Source organism: Lolium perenne, chromosome 4, assembly GCF_019359855.2.
Source record: "Lolium perenne isolate Kyuss_39 chromosome 4, Kyuss_2.0, whole genome shotgun sequence".
Classification (NCBI taxonomy): Eukaryota; Viridiplantae; Streptophyta; class Magnoliopsida; order Poales; family Poaceae; genus Lolium; species Lolium perenne.
Genome location: NC_067247.2, coordinates 28967506 through 28990387, shown reverse-complemented (window position 1 = coordinate 28990387; position 22882 = coordinate 28967506). Strand labels below are relative to the sequence as shown.

The 22882-nt window shown below is 43.9% G+C and overlaps 1 protein-coding gene and 1 long non-coding RNA gene across 2 annotated transcripts; one reads left to right on the top strand and one right to left on the bottom strand.

The window, feature by feature from the left end:
• Positions 1-2877: 2877 nt before the first annotated feature.
• Positions 2878-4134, bottom strand: LOC127292033 (uncharacterized). Its single transcript, XM_051321381.1, has 4 exons — positions 3929-4134; positions 3689-3810; positions 3475-3578; positions 2878-3396 (listed from the first exon to the last, which is right to left on the bottom strand). Exons 1-4 carry the CDS (start codon positions 3981-3983, stop codon positions 3270-3272), a joined length of 408 nt encoding a protein of 135 aa, XP_051177341.1. The 5' UTR covers positions 3984-4134; the 3' UTR covers positions 2878-3269.
• A 12735-nt stretch (positions 4135-16869) lies between these two features.
• LOC127348294 (uncharacterized) lies at positions 16870-18015 on the top strand. The gene is made up of 3 exons (XR_007879725.2): positions 16870-17042; positions 17158-17522; positions 17644-18015. It is a non-coding gene; the product is annotated as an uncharacterized lncRNA (long non-coding RNA).
• Positions 18016-22882: the final 4867 nt, after the last annotated feature.

The following is a 22882-nucleotide window of genomic DNA, read 5'->3' as shown; positions in this document are numbered from 1 at the left end:
GCCATCGTAACAATGTGGAAACCAACAAAGCTGAAGGAAATACAACAGCTCACTGGGCGAGTCGCAGCTCTAAGCAGATTCGTCGTCAGGCTAGGAGAAAAGGTGTTGCCATTTTACGCTTGAATCAAACAAGGCGACAAATTTCAGTGGAATGAAGAAGCAGACAGAGCTTTTGAGGATCTCAAGCGCACAATCTTGAAACCACCAATCCTGGTGGCGCCTAAGGAGAAGGATCCTCTCCTGTTATATATAGCAGCCACGCCTCAGGTGGTCAGCACAGTCCTTGTGGTCGAAAGAGAAGAAGAAGGAAAACTCCGCGGAGTGCAGCGGCCGGTATATTTCGTTAGCGAAGTTTTATCGCCTTCAAAACAGAGGTACCCGCAGTATCAAAAGTTGGCATATGGAGTGTTTATAACCGCAAGAAAATTGCGACACTATTTTTCGGCACATCCGATAATAGTGGTCAATGAGGCGTCCTTATCCAACATACTAAACAATCCAGAAGCTACGGGTCGTGTCTCCCTTTGGGGAATAGAACTTTCCCCTCGGGACATCACATACGAGAAAAGAAAAGCAATAAAGTCACAGATTTTACCAGACTTCATCGCAGAGTGGATGGAGTTACAAAACACGCGACCTCCAGATTTGTCGAGAACTTGGACTATGAATTTCGACGGGTCCAAAAGATTAGAAGGAGCAGGAGCAGGCGTCATATTAGTAACACCTCAAGGCGACAAGATGAAGTATGTGCTACGGATGACGTTTCCAACTGCATCCAATAATGAAGCAGAGTATGAAGCATTGATACACGGGATGAAGATGGCGAAAGCTTGTGGCGCAACTCGATTAAAAATCTTTGGCGATTCACAATTGGTGGCTCAACAAGTGATGAATCAATGCGACGCAGTCAATGATAGCATGATAGCATACAAGGAAGTATACAATGAGCTCGAAAAGCTGTTTGATGTATGCGAGGTAAATCATATTAGTAGGCTCAGCAACGACGAAACCGATGTTCTCGCAAACATCGGGTCGCAGTGTCTCGCAATTCCACCTAGCGTGTTTTCGGAGGATATAGCTGAAAGATCAACCAAGGTGAAGAAATAGCAAAAGGAGAAGGTCGAAAAAGCCTCGGGGGCTAAAACAGTACCATCGGAAGAAGAGGAAGAACCACACGTGGTAATGGTGGTGAAGATTCCCTGGATGCAGGCTTACATAGCGTACATCTTGAGAAAGGAACTGCCCGACGATCCAATCGAGGAAAGGCGAGTTATCAGGCGTTCTAAAACCTTCACTGTGGTAAAAGGAGAGCTTTACAAACGAAGTATTTCGGGAGTGCTACAAAGATGCGTCATACCCGAGGAGGGAAGGCTAATCTTGAAAGATGTACACGAAGTAGTGTGCGGACATCACGCAAGCAATCGAGCTATAGCAGCCAAGGTTTTCAGAGCAGGGTTTTATTGGCTAACAACAATCGAGGATGCAAAGGACATAGTACGTACTTGTGACGCGTGCCAAAGGTTTGCTGCAAAACCGCACTCTCCGGCAGCGGAGTCGCGCACCCGAGAGAAATAAAAAAAACTCAAAAAAGATGACAATATAGCGACAAGAAGCGTGAAAATGTTGAGCCTACAACCAAGTACAAGTCCTTGGCTGTAGCCTCGGGGGCTACTCCCATCGGGAACGCTGTTCGCGTATCCCGATGAAATTATAAAAAGTATGATGAGCATATTTCGAGTTGTACAAATAACTCTTCATATACTCCCATCGGGAAGGCAAGATAAGTCATCCGTTGACTCGACAAAATGTGCTATTCCAACAGACGAAAAAGCACCCGACAATATATTCTCAGAGCGCCTCAGTCGTGAATAATCTCTGAATGCCGCAAAACTCTGCGAAGGTAAGTCCCCGGATCCGTCCTGAGCGGCGTGGCACCTTCTCTGACATCGTTTTTCTACTTTTTCCGTATCAAAAGATACGAAGAAAAATCCTAACGGACGCGTTAGGTACCCGATTAAACATGACTGGAACTCGACATATGGTAAGACCTTAAGCGGCACATGTCGAGTTACGCCAGTATCCCGAGATCATGTCCAGGGACGTGATCTTGAAGTAGGTTTTTGCGGATTGCCACTAAAGAAGTTAACTAGTACATGATCCGTCAAATGAACTAGCCCCAATTACCGTTATCCCTGTACAATATATGACCGTTTATTTAAAGAAATGTGATAACTCGAAGAAGTTATATGATGATTATAAAGTTGGATATTTTCTCTGATTCTTCGATTCAAGCAAAATCTCGGGGGCTACTGATATAGGTATCCCCAATGGGCCTGCCGAAGATAGTACCCGGTGTTTACTGAAGGCACACAGGTCGAAGAATACGAAGTTCGGAAGCCCAATTTGTTAAGGAAAGATAGAGTTGTATTAAGAAATATAGAGATTTGTAACTTTACGGGTTGAACTCAGAGAGTCTCCCAGAATCTGTAAACTTGTGTAACACGGTATCCTCGGCTCTGCCTCCTATATAAGGGGGAGTCGAGGGACAAAGAGAGAATCGAATCCATTGTCAATAGAACGCTAGTTTATTAATCGTCGAGTACTTTTTGGCTGAAACCGTCGAGATCTACTTGCCCTCTACTTCCAACTAAACCCTAGTCTACAATCCGTAGGCATTGATAAGTTAATCCCTTGTCACCAAGAGTGAGCGTTCGTCAAGGTTTAGTTAAAATAGTCATTGCTTATTGTTTAGTCGTTGTTTTGTTAAGTCAATGTCGAACTTGGTTTAGTCGAAATGTCATGTCTAGTGTCAACGTCTCAGTATAAATGGAAATCAAAGTTAAAGTGCAAGTTTGATCGAATTTTGAGTGTCGATGCTGAATTCGAAGTGTAAAAATTTGATTGAAGTTTGCGGAATGTGCCCTATTTTACATTATCTACTTCAGCACAGGTTCCCTAAAATACACCATATTGTAAAACAAAACAAAAAAAAAAAAGCTTTCTAGAGGCACCTCTTTTAGTTGTCCTATTTCACATCATCTATTGGAGATGCTCTTAGATGGGCAGTCCTTTATGCGCCACTTCCTAGTAGAAATATACATTATTTACCTTTTTTACATACACATCACTCACATATGTGTTTGCAAATATACTGAAGTACGTATTTACACGGAGGACAAGTAGCGAGCCCGTGGCACATCAACACGGTGCACACAGTGGGCCGTACAGATAGTCCATCAGCGTAGCGTGGTACTAGTCTGTAAATCCAGTCAGACGTTGCCGGTGGCGATCTGGCCTCCGGCGGCGACATGGAACTGCGGCGTGTAGCTGTGCGCCGTGCCCGGCGCCTCCTCCAGCGGCGGCTCGTTCAGGAACGCCCAGTTGCTCCTCGTCCACCTGCACACGCCACCACGTCAGAATAAAGTAGAGTGTCATCACGGGCGACTGGTTGAGTTATTGGTCACGGCCACGTACCAGTCTCGGCTCTTGCCGGGACTACCCTCGGCGTCGTCGGCGGCCGCGTCACGAGCCACGGGAGACATGCTCCTCTGTTTCGAGCTCCCCAGCGGGCTCTTCTCCTGCATAAGCAGAACAAAACCAGATTGATGCAACCAATTCAGAGATGTTCAATTGGCAAGATTTCATAAGAGCAAACGGCCGGGCCATCAGTTTTGGAAGTAGTGCATACCATGGTTGGACGAGGGGAGGCAAGCGGCGAGGTGACGCCTTCCTCCGGCGCCGGCTTCCCCTGCTGCCGCCAGAACGCCTCCACCTCCTCCTTCGTCAGCGACCGGCTCCTCATTCTACGAGCTGCTTTGTTACGCATACGTGCAGCATGCATACAGTTAGTTTTTTCACGACTAGAGCAACAGAAGTACATCCATGGCTGCAAAGCAGCAACTGAATCGTGTACTCGCGTACAGCGTACCTTTGGTGTCGTCGCCAAGAATAGGCGAATCCCAGCCGGCCATCAGAGACCCCATCTAGCAGGAATCCTGTGATAGCTAGCAACTTCTTCTTTCGAAGCACAAAGAACAGAGATCAAAATATTTCGGACAGATGACAGAAGCTTGCAGCTTGTATGTAGAATTGGTGAGTACTGAGAAATGAGTAGTGATAAGCATCATCGATCTTGTCGTCTTATATATGTATGCAGCGGGGCTTGAACCCTTGACTTCGGAAGGGTTAAGGCGGTGTACCATACCGGACCAGCAGTGAGCACACAGATTGTCGATCTTATCCGGACTGTCGTGAAGTGGCACTGGGCTTGTGCAGCGGTTTCAGTTCGAAAACCTGGGGCCGAAGTTGTCGCTGTGCTTATCTACCATGCAATTGGCTGCTGATCAAAGCGTCACTATCAGATTCCATTAATTTATCATATACTTAAGTTTAGTTCTACAAGCGATCGATCGAACAAAGGATTGCTGACCTTTTTTTGAGGAAGTTACCACGCATACATTAATCAACATTTGGTTACAACGCAGCAACAACACGAACAACCCAGAAGCACCAGCTGGGCCTACATTTTGCACAAAAGACCTTGCGAAAAAAGAAAATTACATTGAAGCCCTGAAGATCTCTGTGCAAGACGCCGATGAGCATCTCCCGCCGCCGCCGCCGTCGAAGACACCGGAAGGGAAGGAGAAGGAATCCACACACCAAAACTCGGAGGAGCACCCTCGCAGACACCGCTGCTTTGTGGACCTCAAACCGCACCCACCGCGCCCGGCGGGATTGCCTCCTTTGGGGAACGTCGGCCGGGGAGAACCCCGTGCTCATCCGAGTCGCCACGCCACCGGAGCCGATCGACAAGGTCGATGGAAAACCAGCGCGTCGCCCGCCCGCAGCCACACAGCCCGCGTCGGCCAAGCCAGTCTCTGGATCCTGCCGGCAACTAGTACCGGCGATACTCCTATACAAATCCCCTCGCACCCCACGCCGGAGATGGAGAAGATGCCGGCGAAGAGGGAGCGGAGAGAGGGGAACAAAAGTCCCCAGCCGAGCCGCCGCCGCCACCTCAACGACTCCGCCTGGACACACACACAGGCCGGCCAGATCTTCGATTGACAAAGGCAGACACCACCTCACCAACCTCAGATCTGGAGGCATATTATTGAAGCCCGCCACCGCCGCCGCCGGAGCAGAGAAGCAGGGAGGGCATACTCTAGCACCGAAGACTGTACCTAGTCTACTGCTATACAAACCCGGACGCCGGATCCGGCCACTCCTCCACCACCGACGAGCACGAGGCCCTCGGGACGGAGAAGCAGCCGGAACCGGCGCCGGAGAGTTGGTCGCCTCTCTGGTCGCCTCTCTCAGTTACTGTGGAGAGAGATAGGGACGAGAGAGAGAGAGAAAGTAAGATAAGGATTGCTGACCTGATTCAGTGTTGGAGCAGATTGGTTACACAAACAATATGCATGCATCCTTATCCAGCAGCGTTGTCATCGCCATCCTCTCGCCGAGGTCCCGGGGCTCCGTAAGTGGAGCCGAAGCTACTAGAAAATGGACAAATATACGAGCATCTGGAGGGGCTCGCCAAATGCTCTGCCACACCGCTCTGCTAACTTTTTTTAAATGAAGTTAATCCAAACACTAACCACCACACTAACCTACACCCAGCTTAACAGGAGATCCGAACAACTGCCGCACCTACTAATGCCAATACATGAGACCACGTAGCCACACGAATAGACACGGTACACCTACACCATATCGATAAAGATATGTCATGTCCCGGCAACTACTCCCATCGAAAATGCTGAACGCATACCCCATAGAAATAAGAAAAGTAAAGACAACTATGAGTAAAAGGGTTTCAAGCTTATACTTTACTATAAATACTCAAGCACAATCTCGGGGCTACTCCCATCAAAAATGCTGGTCGCGCATCCGATTGAAAGGAAGCTTCGACAATTCAAGTATAATGTGAAGTACAAAATATTATAGTTTCGAGTACATGTTCAGTGGTAACCACTTACGAACATCATCTCGTCCTTTACTCCCATCGGGGCTATAAGCACCCAATAAAAAAACAACCTATGAACTTTGGGTAATGCATTAGCCAAACAAGACATCCGGACCGTGTCCGTCGTGATAACATGTCCGGAAGTCGTGCTTTTCAGCATGAAGATAAGATTATCACGATCCATCCCGCGAGGTGTAGTATCGCCCAAGACTAAGATATGCTAGAAAATTATCCATGTCGTCGTCGATATCATCAAATATCCCGACGGACATGTCAGGTACCTTAAATACTTTTATTGGAATTCATAACTCGATAAGACCTTCGTGGCCCGGGCTAAATTACACCAGTTATCCAAATTCATGTCCGGAGACTCGAGTTTGAAGTAGGTTTACTCAAATTTGTTCAGACAATTAACTCATTCCCGATCCGTCGGATGCATCAGACTTGTTTACCAATATCCCTACGATTATGTAACATTTAATATCGTTTGAAATGATAAATCAATTACAGATTCAAGTTATGAGGAAAGAAGTGAAAGATTTAGACTCGACTCGAGTCTACGACTCAAATAGAGTCTCGGGTCTACTGACATGGGTATACCATATTAGGTACTCGACGTTATCATCCCTGGTGCGGATCCACGAAGGAATACACGAAGCCAATAACAATATAGCATGGAGTCGAAGCCCGAGAACTATGTTAAATAGGCAGGCTAGGCCCATATCGGGTAAACAAAGACACCGCCATGTAACCAACCCGAGTGCAGACTCTGAGACCTAGCTCACTATGTAATAGGTAGGAGGAGCCACCGGGGAAGAAATCTAGATAGACAACCGCACAACACCTATGTAACCCTAATTCATAATACAATATCGGCAACTTTGCCCTTGGTCATACTTTTTGTCGGCTACCTAATTTGGATGATCGGTCTTCGAAATCACCAGCGCTCTTCTTTCCTAAAAACTCAAGTCCATCATCTTTGGGCATTGCCAAGGTTACTGAAAGTGCATGGAGCCCACATGTGTGGTTTTGGTAATTAATGACAATCCCTATGGACTAATGTTTGCATTGAGTTATATTTGTAGGAGTTGTCCATAGGCAATTCTTGAACCATATGTTGGCTTTAAGGTTGCAATAAGAAGAATTTGATGAAGGATATCAAGTGTCAAGTATGTCTTGAAGATGAAGATGAAGTGAGCCCTCAAGTTACTTCAAGACATCAACATGATGAAGAATGAAGAAATGAAGTGCAAGTTCAAGATGAGCCAACTCGAAGAGATCATAAGCTTGAAGCTTGCCATGGAGAAATGAAGTGCTAGTTCAAGATGAGCCATCTTGAAGAGATCCTTTGATTGACTCTTGCCATCCATATGGTGATCATGGATATGTGAAGTTGCGCCGAAGAAGAAGCTCTCCCATGGTGGTTTATGGGGGAGCAATCTACAAGACTTCGTCAAGCAAGCACAAGCAAGAAAGGCGTTCCATCTTGTTGCGGTCAAGATCGTCATCATCGAGCTCAAGTGGAATGCGCAAGTATAAGGTTTGCTCTTGATAGGGTTTCTTTCTCACCGGTCTCATAGTGTTGTTGGACACCGGTTTATAGTTTAGTTGCCGTACTATCAAGAGGGCTCTCGAGTGAGTAACTCGATCGTATCCTTCGGAGAGATCAAACCTTTGCATCCTTGCATCATCTTTCTTGGTTGTTATTTGTATCGTATCCATATGGTGTTTTAGAGCTTGTTCTTATTCTCATGACAAGCTCTAGTTCATCGAAAACGGATTCCGCATGAATCACTTGTTGCGTTTTCGACATTGGAGTTTTTCTCGGTTTCTCATATTGAGAGGTTTCACTCTAAAATACATAGAAAAACCTACCCCACTTGTTATTAAGCTTTTCACTCTTTGTGGGGTAGCTCTTGACATCTTCTTTACAACAAAATTGGTTTCACCCAAATCCGAGTTTCCTAACTCAAGTTGTTGCATTTTCGAGGTTGGAGGTTTTACCGGCATGTCTTTTTTAGATAGGTCAAACCTTTCATCATTTATTTCTATCCTACCTTACTGGACTATGATGGTTCCCTGCATGATCTTGTAGAGCTTGTTACTAGCTTCGAAACGAGCCCAAGATCATCAAAATCGGAGTCCGGATGTAAAAGTTATTCAAGTTTCCGTGAAACCGTTTTTTGGCCGGAAGTTGGCCGGAAGTTCCGGCCACACTTCCGGTGAACTTCCGGAAATGACGAATCTGCATGCAGAAAACATACCGGGAGCATTCCGGGGGCGCCCTACTTCACCCGGAAGTTGGCCGGAACTTCCGGGGGGCGGAAGTTCCGCCCCAAATGACCGGAAGTTCCGGTTTTGACGAGTTTTCTGCATAACGGGCAGGTTTCTCTTGCCCTATTTAAGGGGGTATTCTTCCCCAAAGTTTCCCAACCGTTTGAGCTCGTTTTTGCCTCCATTGTTGACCTTCTTTGAGCTTGCTATCTCCCTCTCCCTCCCATGAATCTTGCATCTATTTGAGAGAAAGATAGAGGAGATCTAGATCTACATCTTCACCAATCAAATCCCTCTCTTTGTTAGGGGAATCCACTAGATCTAGATCTTGGAGAAATTTGGTGTTCCTCCTCCTATTTGTTCTTCCTCTCTTATTCCCCCAATAGCTTTTGTAGCTTTGTTGGAATTTGAGAGAGAAGGACTTGAGCATCTTTGTGGTGTTCTTGCCATTGCATTAGTTGGTGCATCGGTTTGAGTTCTCCACGGTGATTCGTGGAAGTGAAAGCAAGAAGGTTGTTTCTCTTGGGTCTTTGGACCCTAGACGGCTTAGTGGCCTTTGTGGCATCTTTGTGGTGTTCTTGGGGACTCCAATTAAGTTGTGGAGAATCTTCAAGGGCAAGGCCTTTGTGGCATCTTTGTGGTGTTCTTGGGGACTCCAATTAAGTTGTGGAGATTCTTCAAGGGCAAGGCCTTTGTGGCAATTTGTTGGGAGCCTCCAATTAAGTTGTGGAGATAGCCCCAAGCTTTGTGCGGGTTCGGTAACCTCCCTAAGGTTACATAGTGGTTCGAGGAAATCCCTTTTGGTGGGAATTCTCGAGGAGAATACGGTGGCCCTCGTGCATTTGGAGTGACTTGTCCTCCACACCGCTCCAACGGAGAGTAGCACTCGCAAAAGTGTGAACTTCGGGATACATCGTTGTCTCCGTATCACTTCGGTTATTCCTATACCCGAGCTCTTTACTTATGCACTTTACTTTGTGATAGCCATCGTGCTTGAAGTTATATATCTTGCTATCACACAAGTTACTTGTATTGCTTAGCATAAGTTGTTGGTGCACATAGGTGAACCATAGTATATAGGCTTTGGGCTTGATAAAGTAAACGCTAGTTTTATTCCGCATTTGTTAAGCCCATCTCGTAAAAGTTTTAAATCGCCTATTCACCCCCCCTCTAGGCGACATCCGTGTCCTTTCAGTTACCCCTTGTCAAATGCCGCTACCACACTGCCTCCGTTGGCCATCTCATCCTTGTCGTGCCAGCCTCCGGTCAGCTCCTCCAGGTGGGCTTCTCGCGCGTGGTACACCGAGCTCCCTCGCTGCTCTGGCCTCCCACGTATGGAAATGTATGCCATGCCCAGGACTGGCCCATAGGACGGGGCAGAGGGGCGCTCGCCCCGGGCCCTCAACAGTTAGGGCCCGAGTCCAAGATTTGTTTGTACACTTAGTACACTTATATTTATACTCTTTAGGCAATAGAGTTTGGAATAATTCTAGAAAATATAGAAGGTTGAAGTTGTATCTTCCTATACTCCGACTCCTTCTCAAATGTGCAGAACAACGCCGACCCTCATAATTTTTTCTCTTCTCTGATTATTTCTATTTCTCGCAAACAATACACGTGTACACAAGTAGCTATTGGTAGAAATAATAATCATGGTATATAGTTCGTGCGATCAATAGAAATAAATAGTTTCATACATCTTCACCAATATTCTGAAGACCATGGATCTTTCAAAACTAAATATTATTTTGTTTTTTATTGCATTACCCTAATATTTATCTTGCTGAATAATATTTTTTTTTAGTTTTTGTGTGTGTGACCAAGTGGTGAAGCTTGACTGAGATTGTTAAGGGGCCTAGAAAACTAATCATGCTTAAACTTTAAGTAAGATATATAAATTTAATATAAATGAATATCTTTAAGGAATTTTTCAGAGTAGAGGGGCCACCGCCCCCTGTCCTAGAAAAGCTTAGCCACTATGAAAAGGGGTTCTTGGTGTCGTTTCGCCCTAGAGCCACAGAAATCTATGGACCGGCCCTGGCCATGTCGTCGACTACATTGCCATGTAGGAACATTTACATATCTCCTCGCATTCGTTTGTTTTACCGATATGTTTAAATTGTTTTTGTTATCTTTTCACTAAGTTAGAATGGCTGAGCGGAACACTTAACCTAGACTACTATGTAACCCGGCAGAAAACTAAGTTTCACTTATCATGGACATGTGATGCTAATTCGACTTGCACTGACTCAATCAAAGAGTCAAGCGAGACGGATTGAACCAAGAATTTAGGCACCATGGGTAAGTTATCATGTGGTAATCCTCAATCAATGAAATTCTTAGAGCTAAGGCTATATGCTTAGCTAAACACTTATGCAAATACAGTTTTAAATCTCAATTTTATTGCATGTCAGATACATCATATATATACATGCATTGGTGAAAGAAGAGAAAGATACACAAAACAAGACAATCTGTAGTATTTCTTGGTTACGACTTTGTCTCGGTGAGCAAATGAAGGTGGAAATTTCTTTCAAGTCATCATCTTCGCGAGGTTACTAAATTTCTCCACTTATCATTGCGGAGACATGAATGAAGACAAGACATATCTTCGAAAGCATAGTAGATTTATCCATTTATCCTTGCGAATACATGAATTGAGAAGTTAAAGGTGCGCTTCCTTTTTATTTTGCAACGATGTTTCTTCCATGCTGTTGCGATAATACCAATAGAAGTTTTGTAAATAATTAATAAGAAGGTGAGCAAAGGCTAACAAGAAAAAAATTAACAATAATTTAAGTTCAAATAATTAGTAATCATACTAGAGAACACTGAGGAAAAGCGATCGAGAACACGAGGTCGCACACCTTTGCTTCTCTTTATCTTATGCAGTGTTACTAAACAAGATCGTTATGACCGTGTGTATAGAATAGAGATGTAGTTAGCTGTGGTTTAACATAGAAATATCAAAAGAACGAACACGCATACAAATTTTGATGTACGTAGAAGCATAGTTGCTCGAAAAAAGTAGGTAGATGCAGTTCATATCGTTAACATTTAATCATCGACATTATAAACCAGTGACAAGAAGGAAGCGCATATAACTGAAGGCTTTGTATTTTTTTTGAGAATGATCAGTGGGTTTTCCCACTGTATATTTTTATTTATTTTATTTATATGAAAGAAAACAAGAGTCTACAACATAAAACAGTTGCTTGAGAGAAGCAACAGAAAACAGAAGGCAAGAGGCTCCAGGCCCAAAGGAAAAAAGCAATCTAAAATTTTCCACCCAAAAAACTATGCCATGATAGGACTTTTTTGCTTGATGAACTAGAAGGGCAAGCTCATTTTTAAACTTCTTCCGACATCTGTAGACACCAGGAGGAGCAACCTTGAAGATAAAGTTGCGTGTGATCCAAATAGACCAAGTGACCAGCATGATAATCTCCATGAAGAACGGCTTGCATATAGACAATTTCAAACTAGACAAGACTTCTTGGAGATCAAATTGTCCAGATGGAGGGGGAACCCAGAGAGGAGAGAGGTATTGCCAACATAATATAACAAAGGGGCACTGAAAGAACAAGTGATCCCTTGTTTCCAGATGTTGCTGGTTGAACATGACACAAAAATAGTCAGCCATCACAAAATTCTTTCGTTGTAGAAGGGCTCTGGTGTTAAGCCTATTGTGAATAAGAAGCCAAAAAAAGACCTTATGTCTCTGTTGACAACATCCTTTCCACATCCAATTCAAGTCTGGAATGGCCACCACATCTCCCATGAGCCTCTTATAGACCTTTGAGACTTGTACTGAAGAATTGCCCAACATAGTCCAAGATTTTGTGTCTGCACTTGGCAATAATTCTTGCAGCAGTGCTTGGAACAAATTCAATTGAACCAGTGCTTCCTCAGAGATAGGCAAGTGAAACAACTCTGGAACATGAGGAAAAGCAAGAGCCTCCTTAAGGGAGATGGACTCATTCTTGGCAAAAGAGAATAAATGTGGCCATTTCTGTTGCAAAGGGACATCTGTCCAGCTATCTTTCCATAAGAGAATTGAATTACCCTGTACAAAAGAGCATATATAAAAATTCTTATATGTGGGCAAGGTCTTCAGACAATCTCTCCACCAAAAGGAGATATCCCTGGACCTAGCAGGTGGTAGTGTAGTGGTATAATAGCTCCCAAGCAAGACTAACCCAAGGAAAATCAGTATGATTGTAGAACTTGTGGACATGCTTCATCAGTCAACAGTCATTTTTAACTGCCAAATTAAGAACCCCAAGACCCCCCTGTTTCTTGGGCTTACAAACAAGATCCCAGGGTGCTAGAGGAGGGTTTTTCTTTTGCAAGTCCTTTTCTCTCCATAGACAATGTCTCCTATATTTGTCCACTTCAACTAGAATCCACTGATAGACTTTTAGGGAGCAGAGATAAAACATAGTCAAAGAAGAGAGAACGGATTTTAGCATCCTAAGCTTACTGCCATAATTGATATACATATTACAAGCAGGTAGCCTTTTTTGAATGCACTGAATCAGTGGAAGAAAACACTCCTTCTTTGGCTTAGTAGTACTTAGAGGCAGACCCAAATATGTGAAAGGCATATCACCCAACTGACATTGAAGAGCAGTGGTAAAAAGATGCACCCTGGACTCTTGAATGTTAATAGGAATGAGATTGGATTTTGCATAGTTCACTTTTAAACCAGTGGCATTCCCAAAAGTCTGTAAAACCTCAATGAGATGCTGGAGCTGAATAACATCTGCTTCCATGATAATAAGGGTACCATCTGCATATTGGAGAATGGGGAAGGAGGGTGAGCACTGCAAATTTAAGGGCCTCTTCAGTAACTTTTCAGCCAATGCGTGATTGATCAAGGACTGTAGTACATCAGCAGCAAGAACAAATAACAAAGGGGATAATGGATCTCCTTGCCTAACACCTCTTCTGCATTTGAAAGAGCTACCAGGAATTCCATTGAGGAGCAGAGGAGGCGGAATTAAACACCTGCTTAATCCAAAGACACCATAAGTTGTCAAAACCCTTTGTTTGCAGAACATCCAGAATGAAAGTATGATCCACTTTGTCAAAGGCCTTTTCAAAACCTAGTTTGAGAGCAATCACTTCCTTTTAGATCTATGAAAATGGTGCAAATACTCATAGGCCCATGCCAAACAATGTGGAATTGTCCTGGATTTGATAAAACCATATTGGTTTTCATGAATCAACCTCTGAATAATGGTTTGCAAACTAATGGCTAGCAGCTTAGAGCATCTCTAGCAGATCCCCCAAACCGCAAACCCCAAATCCGCCTATCCAGGCCACCCCAAACGCATTACGGAGGCAAAAAAATGGCCGCGCAGTCCAGACGTGCCAAATGCAGCCTCCATAACAGCATATTCAAGAATATGCTGTTATGCGGGCCGCGTGTGGCGCGTCTGGACTACGCATCCCTTTTTCGGCCCGCAACCAAAAACCGCAAACACAGGGTTTATGCAAATTATTCGATAATTCTCAAATGCAACAACATAACCATGGAAAATAGATTATTCAAAGTACACAATCATACATGAAAAAGGGCACCAAAAGAAGACCAGACATCACATCATGAAAGAGGGAAGTGATCACACGTCACCGTCGTTTGCCGGCGCACCGACATAGCCGCCGCCGCTCGCTGTAGCGTCTCCACCTCCGGGAGTCATCGCGGCAGCCATGGCAGCGCATGTAGCTTTCCTCCCCCGCGCCAAGATCTGCGTCTTCGTCAGCTTCCACCACTCACGGGTCTCCTCATCCATGGCGGCCGGGTTCATCAACATAGTGGCATTCTCCACCACGATGAGCTCGGCAATGGCACGGTGCTCCTTGGCGCGTTCTCTCTTCTCCTCAATGTTGGCCTTGCGCTTTGCATCCTCCAGGAGTGTCGCCCACTTTGCCTCTTTCTCCCTTGCCTTCGCCTCCATCATCTCCTTCTTCACCACCATAGTTTTGATCAACAACGCCTCTTTGGATTTGACCATCACATCGATCTTGACAGACAATGAAGCGGCCTCTCCTTGTCTCTTGATATTCTCTTTAGTCGACTTGCATCAATCCGGCCTCTTGTCCTTGTTCTTCTTGGTCTCAATCACGTCATCCTCCTCCACCTCTTCCAAATCGATAAGCTTGTGCTTTGGCGGTGGCGCCTCTTGTTCCCTCAACTTCCATTTCGGATTGTGCTCAAGTAGGGCATCGGAATGAGAGAATTTGAACGGTACATGCTTCAAACCCGGCATCTCCCGAAACCTTTGTTGCGCGATAGCTTCCCAATCGTCGGTGTTGGCACCGCTCGGTGGCGCGTTCCTCACACCCTCGATGCAACCTGCCCACCGGCTGCACGCCGTCTTGATGGTGTCCCATCGGCCTTGGAGCGAGAGGTAGGAGTGGGTGGGTGTAGTAAGGAGAGGCGACATCAATTGGAAGAATTTATCCTCGATGCGTTGCCAATACCTCTTGCCAACACTTTCCGTCTACTCCCTCCTTTCAATCAATAATACCCACATGTTTTCCAAGATTCATATTTGACGTACAATTTGAGCAACAATATCTCAATTGTATTATACAAAATTGTTATCGTTGAAATTTATATTAAAAACACATTCTTACGGTACCAATTTTTGTCTAATAATCCATGTAAATTTCGAACTAATCTTTGATGGAAGATAAATAATGGAAAGCGTGTGTCCCTTATTCATAAAAAAGATGGAGTGTCTTATTTATGTATTTAATTAAAAGCTAGCAACTCATTTATCACTCTTATTTGAATTCCATCATTAATATCCAATTGATTTGGTAAAGTCAAACATATATAATACTCCATTTGTTTAAAAATAGGTGTCTCGGTTTTTTTCTAGATATGGTTGTATCAATAGCTAAAATACTATACATTTGTATCTAGACAAAACTGAGATTAGTACTATCCATTTACTTCCATGTATTGATTTCATTCCAATTACTGTTAGTTTTTTCGTTCCTTTCCTCGCATGCATCTAAAGGTATAATTGCTGCACCCCCGTGGGGCTCTCACAGCGCACCTAGCTTCTCAGCCGTCGGATCTTTCGTGCCTGACAAATATCGTTCGTTGATTGTTGGCTCAGGACTGCTAGATAAATCCATGCAACGGACGTGACCTACTCTTCTGAGGCTGTTCGTGGGCCCCACCAGCGTCCGGGCCCAGCCGTCGGTAGCCGCAGGTATGCTTGTCTTCGGTGCAGGAAGGGTTGGGCCGGACAAAAAAATCCACCCCCAGTAAGACTAAAAGGGCTTGTTGCCCAATCCCCGTACAACCCTAGCCCCCAATTCCGTCTGTATCTGCTCCCCCAATTCCTGCCTCCATGGCCCTAACGCATGTGCCGCACCTTGCCCATGGCCACCTCGCAGTGTGCGCCCCGCCCTGGTTCCTTCGTCGCACACAGAGCCGATGCTGCTCCAGCTCGCTGTCGTCCCGCGCGTGAGCGCGCGCTTGCGTCCTGGCCTAGCCGTGGGGAGAGGGACCGGCCTAGGGAGATGAAGAAGGCAACCGCGACCTGCGATTTCATGGCCTGCTCCACCTCTTCGGCGTCATCAAGGACGCTGGCCAGTGGAACAACCTACCCTCCTCCGCCCTCCACCTCCTTTTCAAAGGAGAACTGTAGGTTCTCTCTCCCCGTCCCCCCTCTCTCTACACATCTCTCTCTGTCAAAGAAATGTTGCTGGGAGGAGAGCAGGTCGCCCCACACGCTGGTGTGTCTCATCTCCCTCCTCAAGGTTGAGGTCAAAGTGGAGGAACCCTAGAAAATCTCATCTTTGTTTGTGCAGATCCAGTTTTATATGGGTATACAAGGTGTTTGATGAAATTCCTAGCTAAGATAAATGTACACAATCACTGCAGCTATATCCACACATGTTTCGCTTATTTTTATATATTGCAAATTTACCATGCAGCCTGGTAGATGTTTAGAATATTATGATTGTTTAAGAAATTTTTAGGTCTGAGGCATATATTCTATTTGAGCACTGATTTTTCCAACTCTGGCAACCTGTAGTTAATCATGTTCTCTCATATGTTTAGTTATTATTTCGTTCTTTAACAAAATTAAGATATCTATAATATCTATAAAGTTCATCCCCACTAAGCATTTAATGTTTGCAAGCTCAAAATTTGTTCCTCCACGTCACCCCAATTATCCCCGTCCTTCAGACTTTGAATATGCGGTCTTGATTTACCGTCTTAGTCCTAATCTCATGCGGTACCAGGTATCATCACTCGGTAATAAAAAGAAGAAAACAAAACTCGGAGCGTGCACGTCTGGCCGGTTAGTTCTCCACCAGAACGGAAATCCCTGTTAGCTCAACCGGCCCAGCCCATCTCCGATTTATCCCTGTCTTCTTCCTGGACAGCCGCACTAAGCAAAGAAAAGAAATACTGTTCCAGCCGCCGCATTAATCGCGTGCCTCCCGATCTTCCACCGGAAACTGTTGGATGCCTCCAGCCAGATAATAGCGGATGCATCTCGATTTCCCATGAACCTGGCGTTTTTACTCCTCCCTCTATTGGATGGTAACGCCCGATGTCCCGACATCTCCTACGACGTGTTCTATGGATTTTAATGGCTTCAGTCGGATGACTCTTGAGGTCGATCCTGTATTTTAACCCCTTGGTTGCCTCTTCTTCAGACCCCTCATTCGCTCCTCTCCAGCAACATGCTCGCTGTATCCGTTACCTGCTGGTGTTGCCGGATGTATTCCCCAAGTAGCAAGAAGCGCAGAGATTCCAACATAAGTGAGCCGCCCCTCTTCATGCTCTTATCCTTCCTTCTCCTCTCAATCTCTCTCTTTCCAGCGGGTGGAGGTGGATCGCCGTTCATTGAACAGTGTAGAAATTGTTCTATTACCAGGTTCATGAAGAAAGGCTTGGGCGCCCTGTGCCGTTGAATCTTTCTCTGGATCTATCTCTTGTGCCATCAAATTCATAGGTGATTGTCCCTTCATTTTACCCCACAGTTCATTGCTAATGTGTGTTTTGAACAACGTTGTTTGCTAATGTTAGTGTTTGCCTCCGGAAAAGTTACTATCTCATATTCCCTACCAACACTGCTAACACGTTACAAGATTTTTTTTGACTATTTCTACGTACAGCTTCTTCATTTCTTGCCGACTGAACGAGCAACACTTTAGTTGTAACGACCGACTGACAGCACGGATATTGTTCTGCTTCAGTTAAATTAGTTTGCTCCAGCAAGCACCTAGCGTTTCACCGATGGTCAGTCTCTCAAAAATGCATTTGCTAACACCCCCATGTTTAGTTCATCCCTACATGTCTTTGTTTCAGCCTAATGTTCATTTCTCTTTAAATTTGCTTTGTGGGAAATCTGAATTGTCAGGAAAATCTAAATCGCTTGCGGCCTGGACCAAAATCTACAAGCCAAACTTTCAGTCCAAGAATGATTTTCTCCTTATTAAACCCGTCTATGAATTTTATATAACAAGCTTTTGCCTGGCTGCTCTTCAACAACAGACATGCTTCAGCTGTCCACAATCAGGTCACCGAGGAGACTCACTGCGTGCTTTGTGATTGAGAAGAACCTGACACGCATGTCGCATGACAATATGTACTGGAATTGCACCTTCGGTACTTAATCTTGGGACTTCGGCGCAACTGGGCTCGCTCTTGATGTTAGCATAGATATACTTATCACCTTACTAGAGAGGCCAAGTATCAAATTGTTCTCCTTTGACAAGGAAAGAATTTTGAACGCACGGGTATTTATGTCACTGGACTGGAGAATTTCCCACTATCTCAATCCACACGTTTTAATCCTTACTGCTAGATACTGATAACCTTGATCAATTGGCTCAGTTCATCACATAAAAAAAGACGACTTAATGTTTTGAATTCAAGTGCGTTTGTGCTATTTTTTTAAAATATGATTCCCAAAACAAACGTACAACCAAAGGCATATAAATAACTATATCCTTCCACTTCATAACAATATATGCAAATGAAGATTTATTTCCATTAATTGTTCATACCATTTTTTGGAATACAAGAAAATCATCTCTAATGCCCGCCGCAATGCGCGGGGTATCAACTAGTTGTATATAAATGAGAGTTCCTCATATCTAGGTGCTTGCTATATAAGAAAGTGGCAGAAGCATATGCTGCTATGGAGATGTGGAGCAGAAAACAGAGAAAAGATTTTACCTAGCAACTACATGCATTTTATGAAAGGTTTAGTCTTGATGGTTGCATTGAATCCAGAAAATATCTTAACTTTAGGCGGTTTGGCCATAGGTGAGGAGTATTGAATCATGAGTTGGTTATTGCTGCAGGATAGAACCTTGAGAAAAAAGCTTGAGCCATTTAGTGTCATTTAAAAAAAACATGAGTTTTGCCACATACCCGGTCGAGTCAATGTTTTATTATTCACCATTCCATGTAAGTTCGTGTCTTGATGATATTCTGGTAAGATTGTTATTATTACACTCATGAGTTTTAGTAAGGAGGAAAAAATAATTTCTTCGATTTCCTTTTTATCAATACAAATTCCTCATTATGTGCACTTATGATCAATGAGTATGTTATCCTCTAGTTTCTGTTTCGATCGCTGGAGTGTGGCTGATCCGATCGCCGAACTTTTGGCGATCCTTTTGTGTAGCGGGAAGACGATTTTTTGAAAATATCGACGAATGCTGGGGTGCGACTCGGAAAATGTTGTCCCCACGCCCTTTTTACATCTAATCCGGCGTTTCTTATATCCGGATTTTCGCCCGGAGGCCTCAAACGGTTGGAGATGCTCTAATCACCAAGGCATGCGCCACGATATACATAACCGGGCGGTTGTCCAAGGAGACCTGCGTGGGCATGCTCTCCGCCAAGGACACTCGCGAGCTCACGGTCGTCGCGGCCAACGTCACGTCGATGGTGCTCGTCCTTGCCGATCTCGTCCACAACCTCCAGGCGTGCCTCAGCATATACAGGGAGATGGACGGTATGCTGGCGGCCGCGCTCCACGAGTTCCGTGCCGGGCATATGTCGACGCGGCGTCCGAAAAGCTAAGCGCTGCCTCTGATCTGCCCGACGAGTGCGACATTCTCTTGTTCCAGGGGAGCGCCATGAAGAATCCGATGAGCAAGGAGGATGACGATGCCATTTTACTGTCCAATATCGCATACGCCATCAGCAGGGCGGTGCTGTATCCCGCAGGTCCTCAAAACTAGCTTTTTTTTATTTCTATCTGCTCGATCACCGGTCGCATAAAATTTATATATTAACTCCGAATTTTCTATAAAAAAAAACTGTACTGATCCTACAGCGTGCCAAATCCCATGCCCGAACAAATCAATGGAATTTGGAAGTTGACTAACGTGCGTATTCAGATCGATGTACCTATACTTCCACGAGCCTGTACCTATTTGTAGGTAAACCAGCCAGTTCAAGTACGTGTTCGTTTGCGGCTGACTGGCCAACGCGAACAATATGTGCGAGCACAAGGATATCTCAGTGAAAACCTGAGTACAATTACATATATCGAAATGCAAATAGAACGTAGTAAACACTCGAGTACAATTAGGTATAAAGCACGAGTATAGTCACATAACAAAGCAAAGTACAACTCAATAAACAACAGAGTACAATTACTACAAGAGTGAGTACATATGCAGAAATATAACTACACACGAACGAGTACAAGTACAATTGCACATATGAGCGAGTACACGTATAAACGTACACACATGAGTAAGTACAAGTACAACCACATGGACGATGAAGTATATGTACAGACAGTCGCGCTCACAAGCAAGTACTGGTACAGAAATACAGTTGCGCAAACGAGCAAGTACTGGTACAATCAAGTACAATTACTGAGTAAAGTGAAAAAATGCATAAAATACTCTAAAAACAGAAGTACTTATCAGTTCAAGCACGAGTACAGTTAGGTACACACCATGAGTATAGCATACTAGTATTGGAAGTACGATTTTCTTTATTATCTCAAAACCTATCAACATGGATCTAGTTCTGAAGATCTCAACATGAGGATCACAAAAGTGAAAACGGTTTGTAATTTGAACTTACGGTTCTCAAGATATTTCATTAAAAAAACGAATCAAAATTAACAGGAAAAAAGGTGAGACAACCCACCCTCCCCTGTCCTTCTCTCCCTCGTACCCACATGGCTTCCCCTTGCGAAACATGGCGAGCAGGAAGATCAATTTTAAGGAAATTTCTGGCACCACAGCGTGTCACTTGTCGCGTGCGGAGAGAATGACCTTCCCTTCATAAAGGTCGGTCTTTTTTCAAGGATTTCGACCGATTAGCTATAGCAATTTAAGCTTAGGAGCAACGCATTGTGCAGTGCGGTGCATATGTTTATCCTCAAAAATTGTACTTGATTGTACCATAGGTCAGGGCAAAGGGCGCTCGCCCTAGGCCTTCAGGAGTGAGGACCCCAGCCCAAGATTTCTTTACTTACTTGATATATATACTTATATTTATGTTGTAGAGTTTAAAGTAATTCTAGAAAATACAAATGCCTAAGCTACAGTTTACCGTGCCTTTTACGAAAAAATTATTTTAAATTTTACGCTTTAGGATGTAAAGTTTCGAATAATTCTATAAAATATACAAGGTTCAAGTTGCAGCTTACCGAGCCTCTACTCCAACGTCTTTCAACAAAAAAAAACATAGTTCACTCGATCAATAGAAATAAATATTTTCAATCGTCTTCTTCAAGATTTCGAACACCATGGATCTTTCAAATGTAAATATTCCTTAGTTTCTTATTGTATTATCCTAATATTTCTCTTGCCCAATACTAATTTTTTTAAGTCTTTTATGTGTGACGGAGATAGTTAAGGGCTAGAACACCAATCATGCTTAAACTTTAAGTAATATACATAAATTTAATATAAATAAATATCTTTAAGAAATTTCGAAGTAGGGGGGCCATGGCCCCCTGCCATAAGAAAACTACGTTATTGTGAACAATGGGTTCTCGATGTCGTTTCGTCCTAGGGGCTCCGATATCTATAGACCAGCCCTGTTCACGTGTATGGTTTACCGCTTCGTACACATGCGCGGTGCATCCGCGAGAGCACCGGCGATCGACGTGTAGCCTCCGCTACCGTCTTGTGCAACCACCGCTACCATTTGCAATTTTACATGGCTGATTATGGCACGATCGATCGTGGACGGCACCGACACGGTCCAAAATGAGACGCCGTCTATGACTTGCTACCGAGTGCATCGGTGTTTCCATTGCGTGCCGGCCTTCGTTTATGAGTGCGCTTATACGTAGAAAGCTAGGTCTCCCTAAACAGAAATTTTAATCGCGTGTACGTTCGGCCAATGGTATATGGCAGCACGTACGAAGCTCTTGTGGTCATTCGTCTCACTTAACTCGTGTTGTTCTTACTCATCGACGTGCACCTTTGATCTTGTCCATGGACGCCCAAATCTTGATTCTATGGATGAACTCCACAGTTTGTTCTTGAAGTGCATGTTGATCGATGCAATTCGTGGTTCCCTTGGGAAGCTGGTTCATAGCCCTCACATTGTACGGTTTGTTAACCGATTGATCGTCACTCTTCTATGTATACACGGTGTTTGATAAATTTACTACTCCCTACTATTCATATTAAGTTTTGCGACTTCAGTTCAATTTAGTCTAAATTTAAATTAAAGCTCCGACACTTTTTATGTATCGGAGGGAGTAGGAAAAAAGTGTCCGTCTTTTGCTAACGTAGCATCGGCTACAATTTATTTAGTCAAAATTTTGTTCTGTATTATCAATGATAACAAAAGTACTGCTATACAAGCATTGATCTATGGACTTTTCCTGACATTTTCTGTTCCCATATTATTGTTAGTTGGCATGGTTATTCTTTCTCTTATTTAAATCTGACAAGATAAATGAGGTATGCCTGATGACACTGCATATTGATGTATATTGACCGTACCATTTGCATGGATTGTTATGTCTGGATCGATCGTGGACGGCACCGACACGTTCCAAAATGGGACGCTCTCCATGAAAACTCTCTTCGTTCATAAATAAGTGTATAGGCTGGTTTTTCATGACAAATTACGAAGTAGAGTATTAAAAAGATAGAAGTACATTTTTTTGTGGACAAAGTTTAGAGCTAGATGTCCAATTATTTGAGAACGGAGGAAGTATGCTTCTTTACAACAAATTGGCATGCTTCGGAAAATCCAACGATTACATCACTTCCCAGACCATGGATTCTACTAGGGTCGCGTGTGCTTCCTACTGCCAACTTGGTTGCTCCGAAATCTAAAAATAAATCTGTGCACAAATTACAATACTACCGATGTAAGAGCAACTTCAATAGTATAGCCGGTTGTTGGCTATAAGCAAGATGTCATATCATTTATAGCTAATATGTAGCCAACAATTATAATAGTTGGGAATGTACTACTTTCTTAATGATAACCCACCTTTCATACACACAACTTACAATCTCTCTCTTCTTCTTTATCCCCCAACTAAATACCAATATGTTATTTTAATTTTTTAGTCAGCTGACTAAAATTTATTGTACTTGCTCTAATAATATTTTTCTTCTTATTAAAAAATATGCTTCTTACTAAAAAAATAT

Excerpts from the sequence above, each read along its gene's own strand:
- LOC127292033 (XM_051321381.1), bottom strand. The coding sequence starts at position 3,983 with ATGGGGTCTCTGATGGCCGGCTGGGATTCGCCTATTCTTGGCGACGAC. Across the intron at positions 3,811-3,928 it reads TCTTGGCGACGACACCAAAG|CTCGTAGAATGAGGAGCCGG; the intron begins GTACGCTGTACG and ends GTAACAAAGCAG. Across the intron at positions 3,397-3,474 it reads CCCGGCAAGAGCCGAGACTG|GTGGACGAGGAGCAACTGGG; the intron begins GTACGTGGCCGT and ends TGGCGTGTGCAG.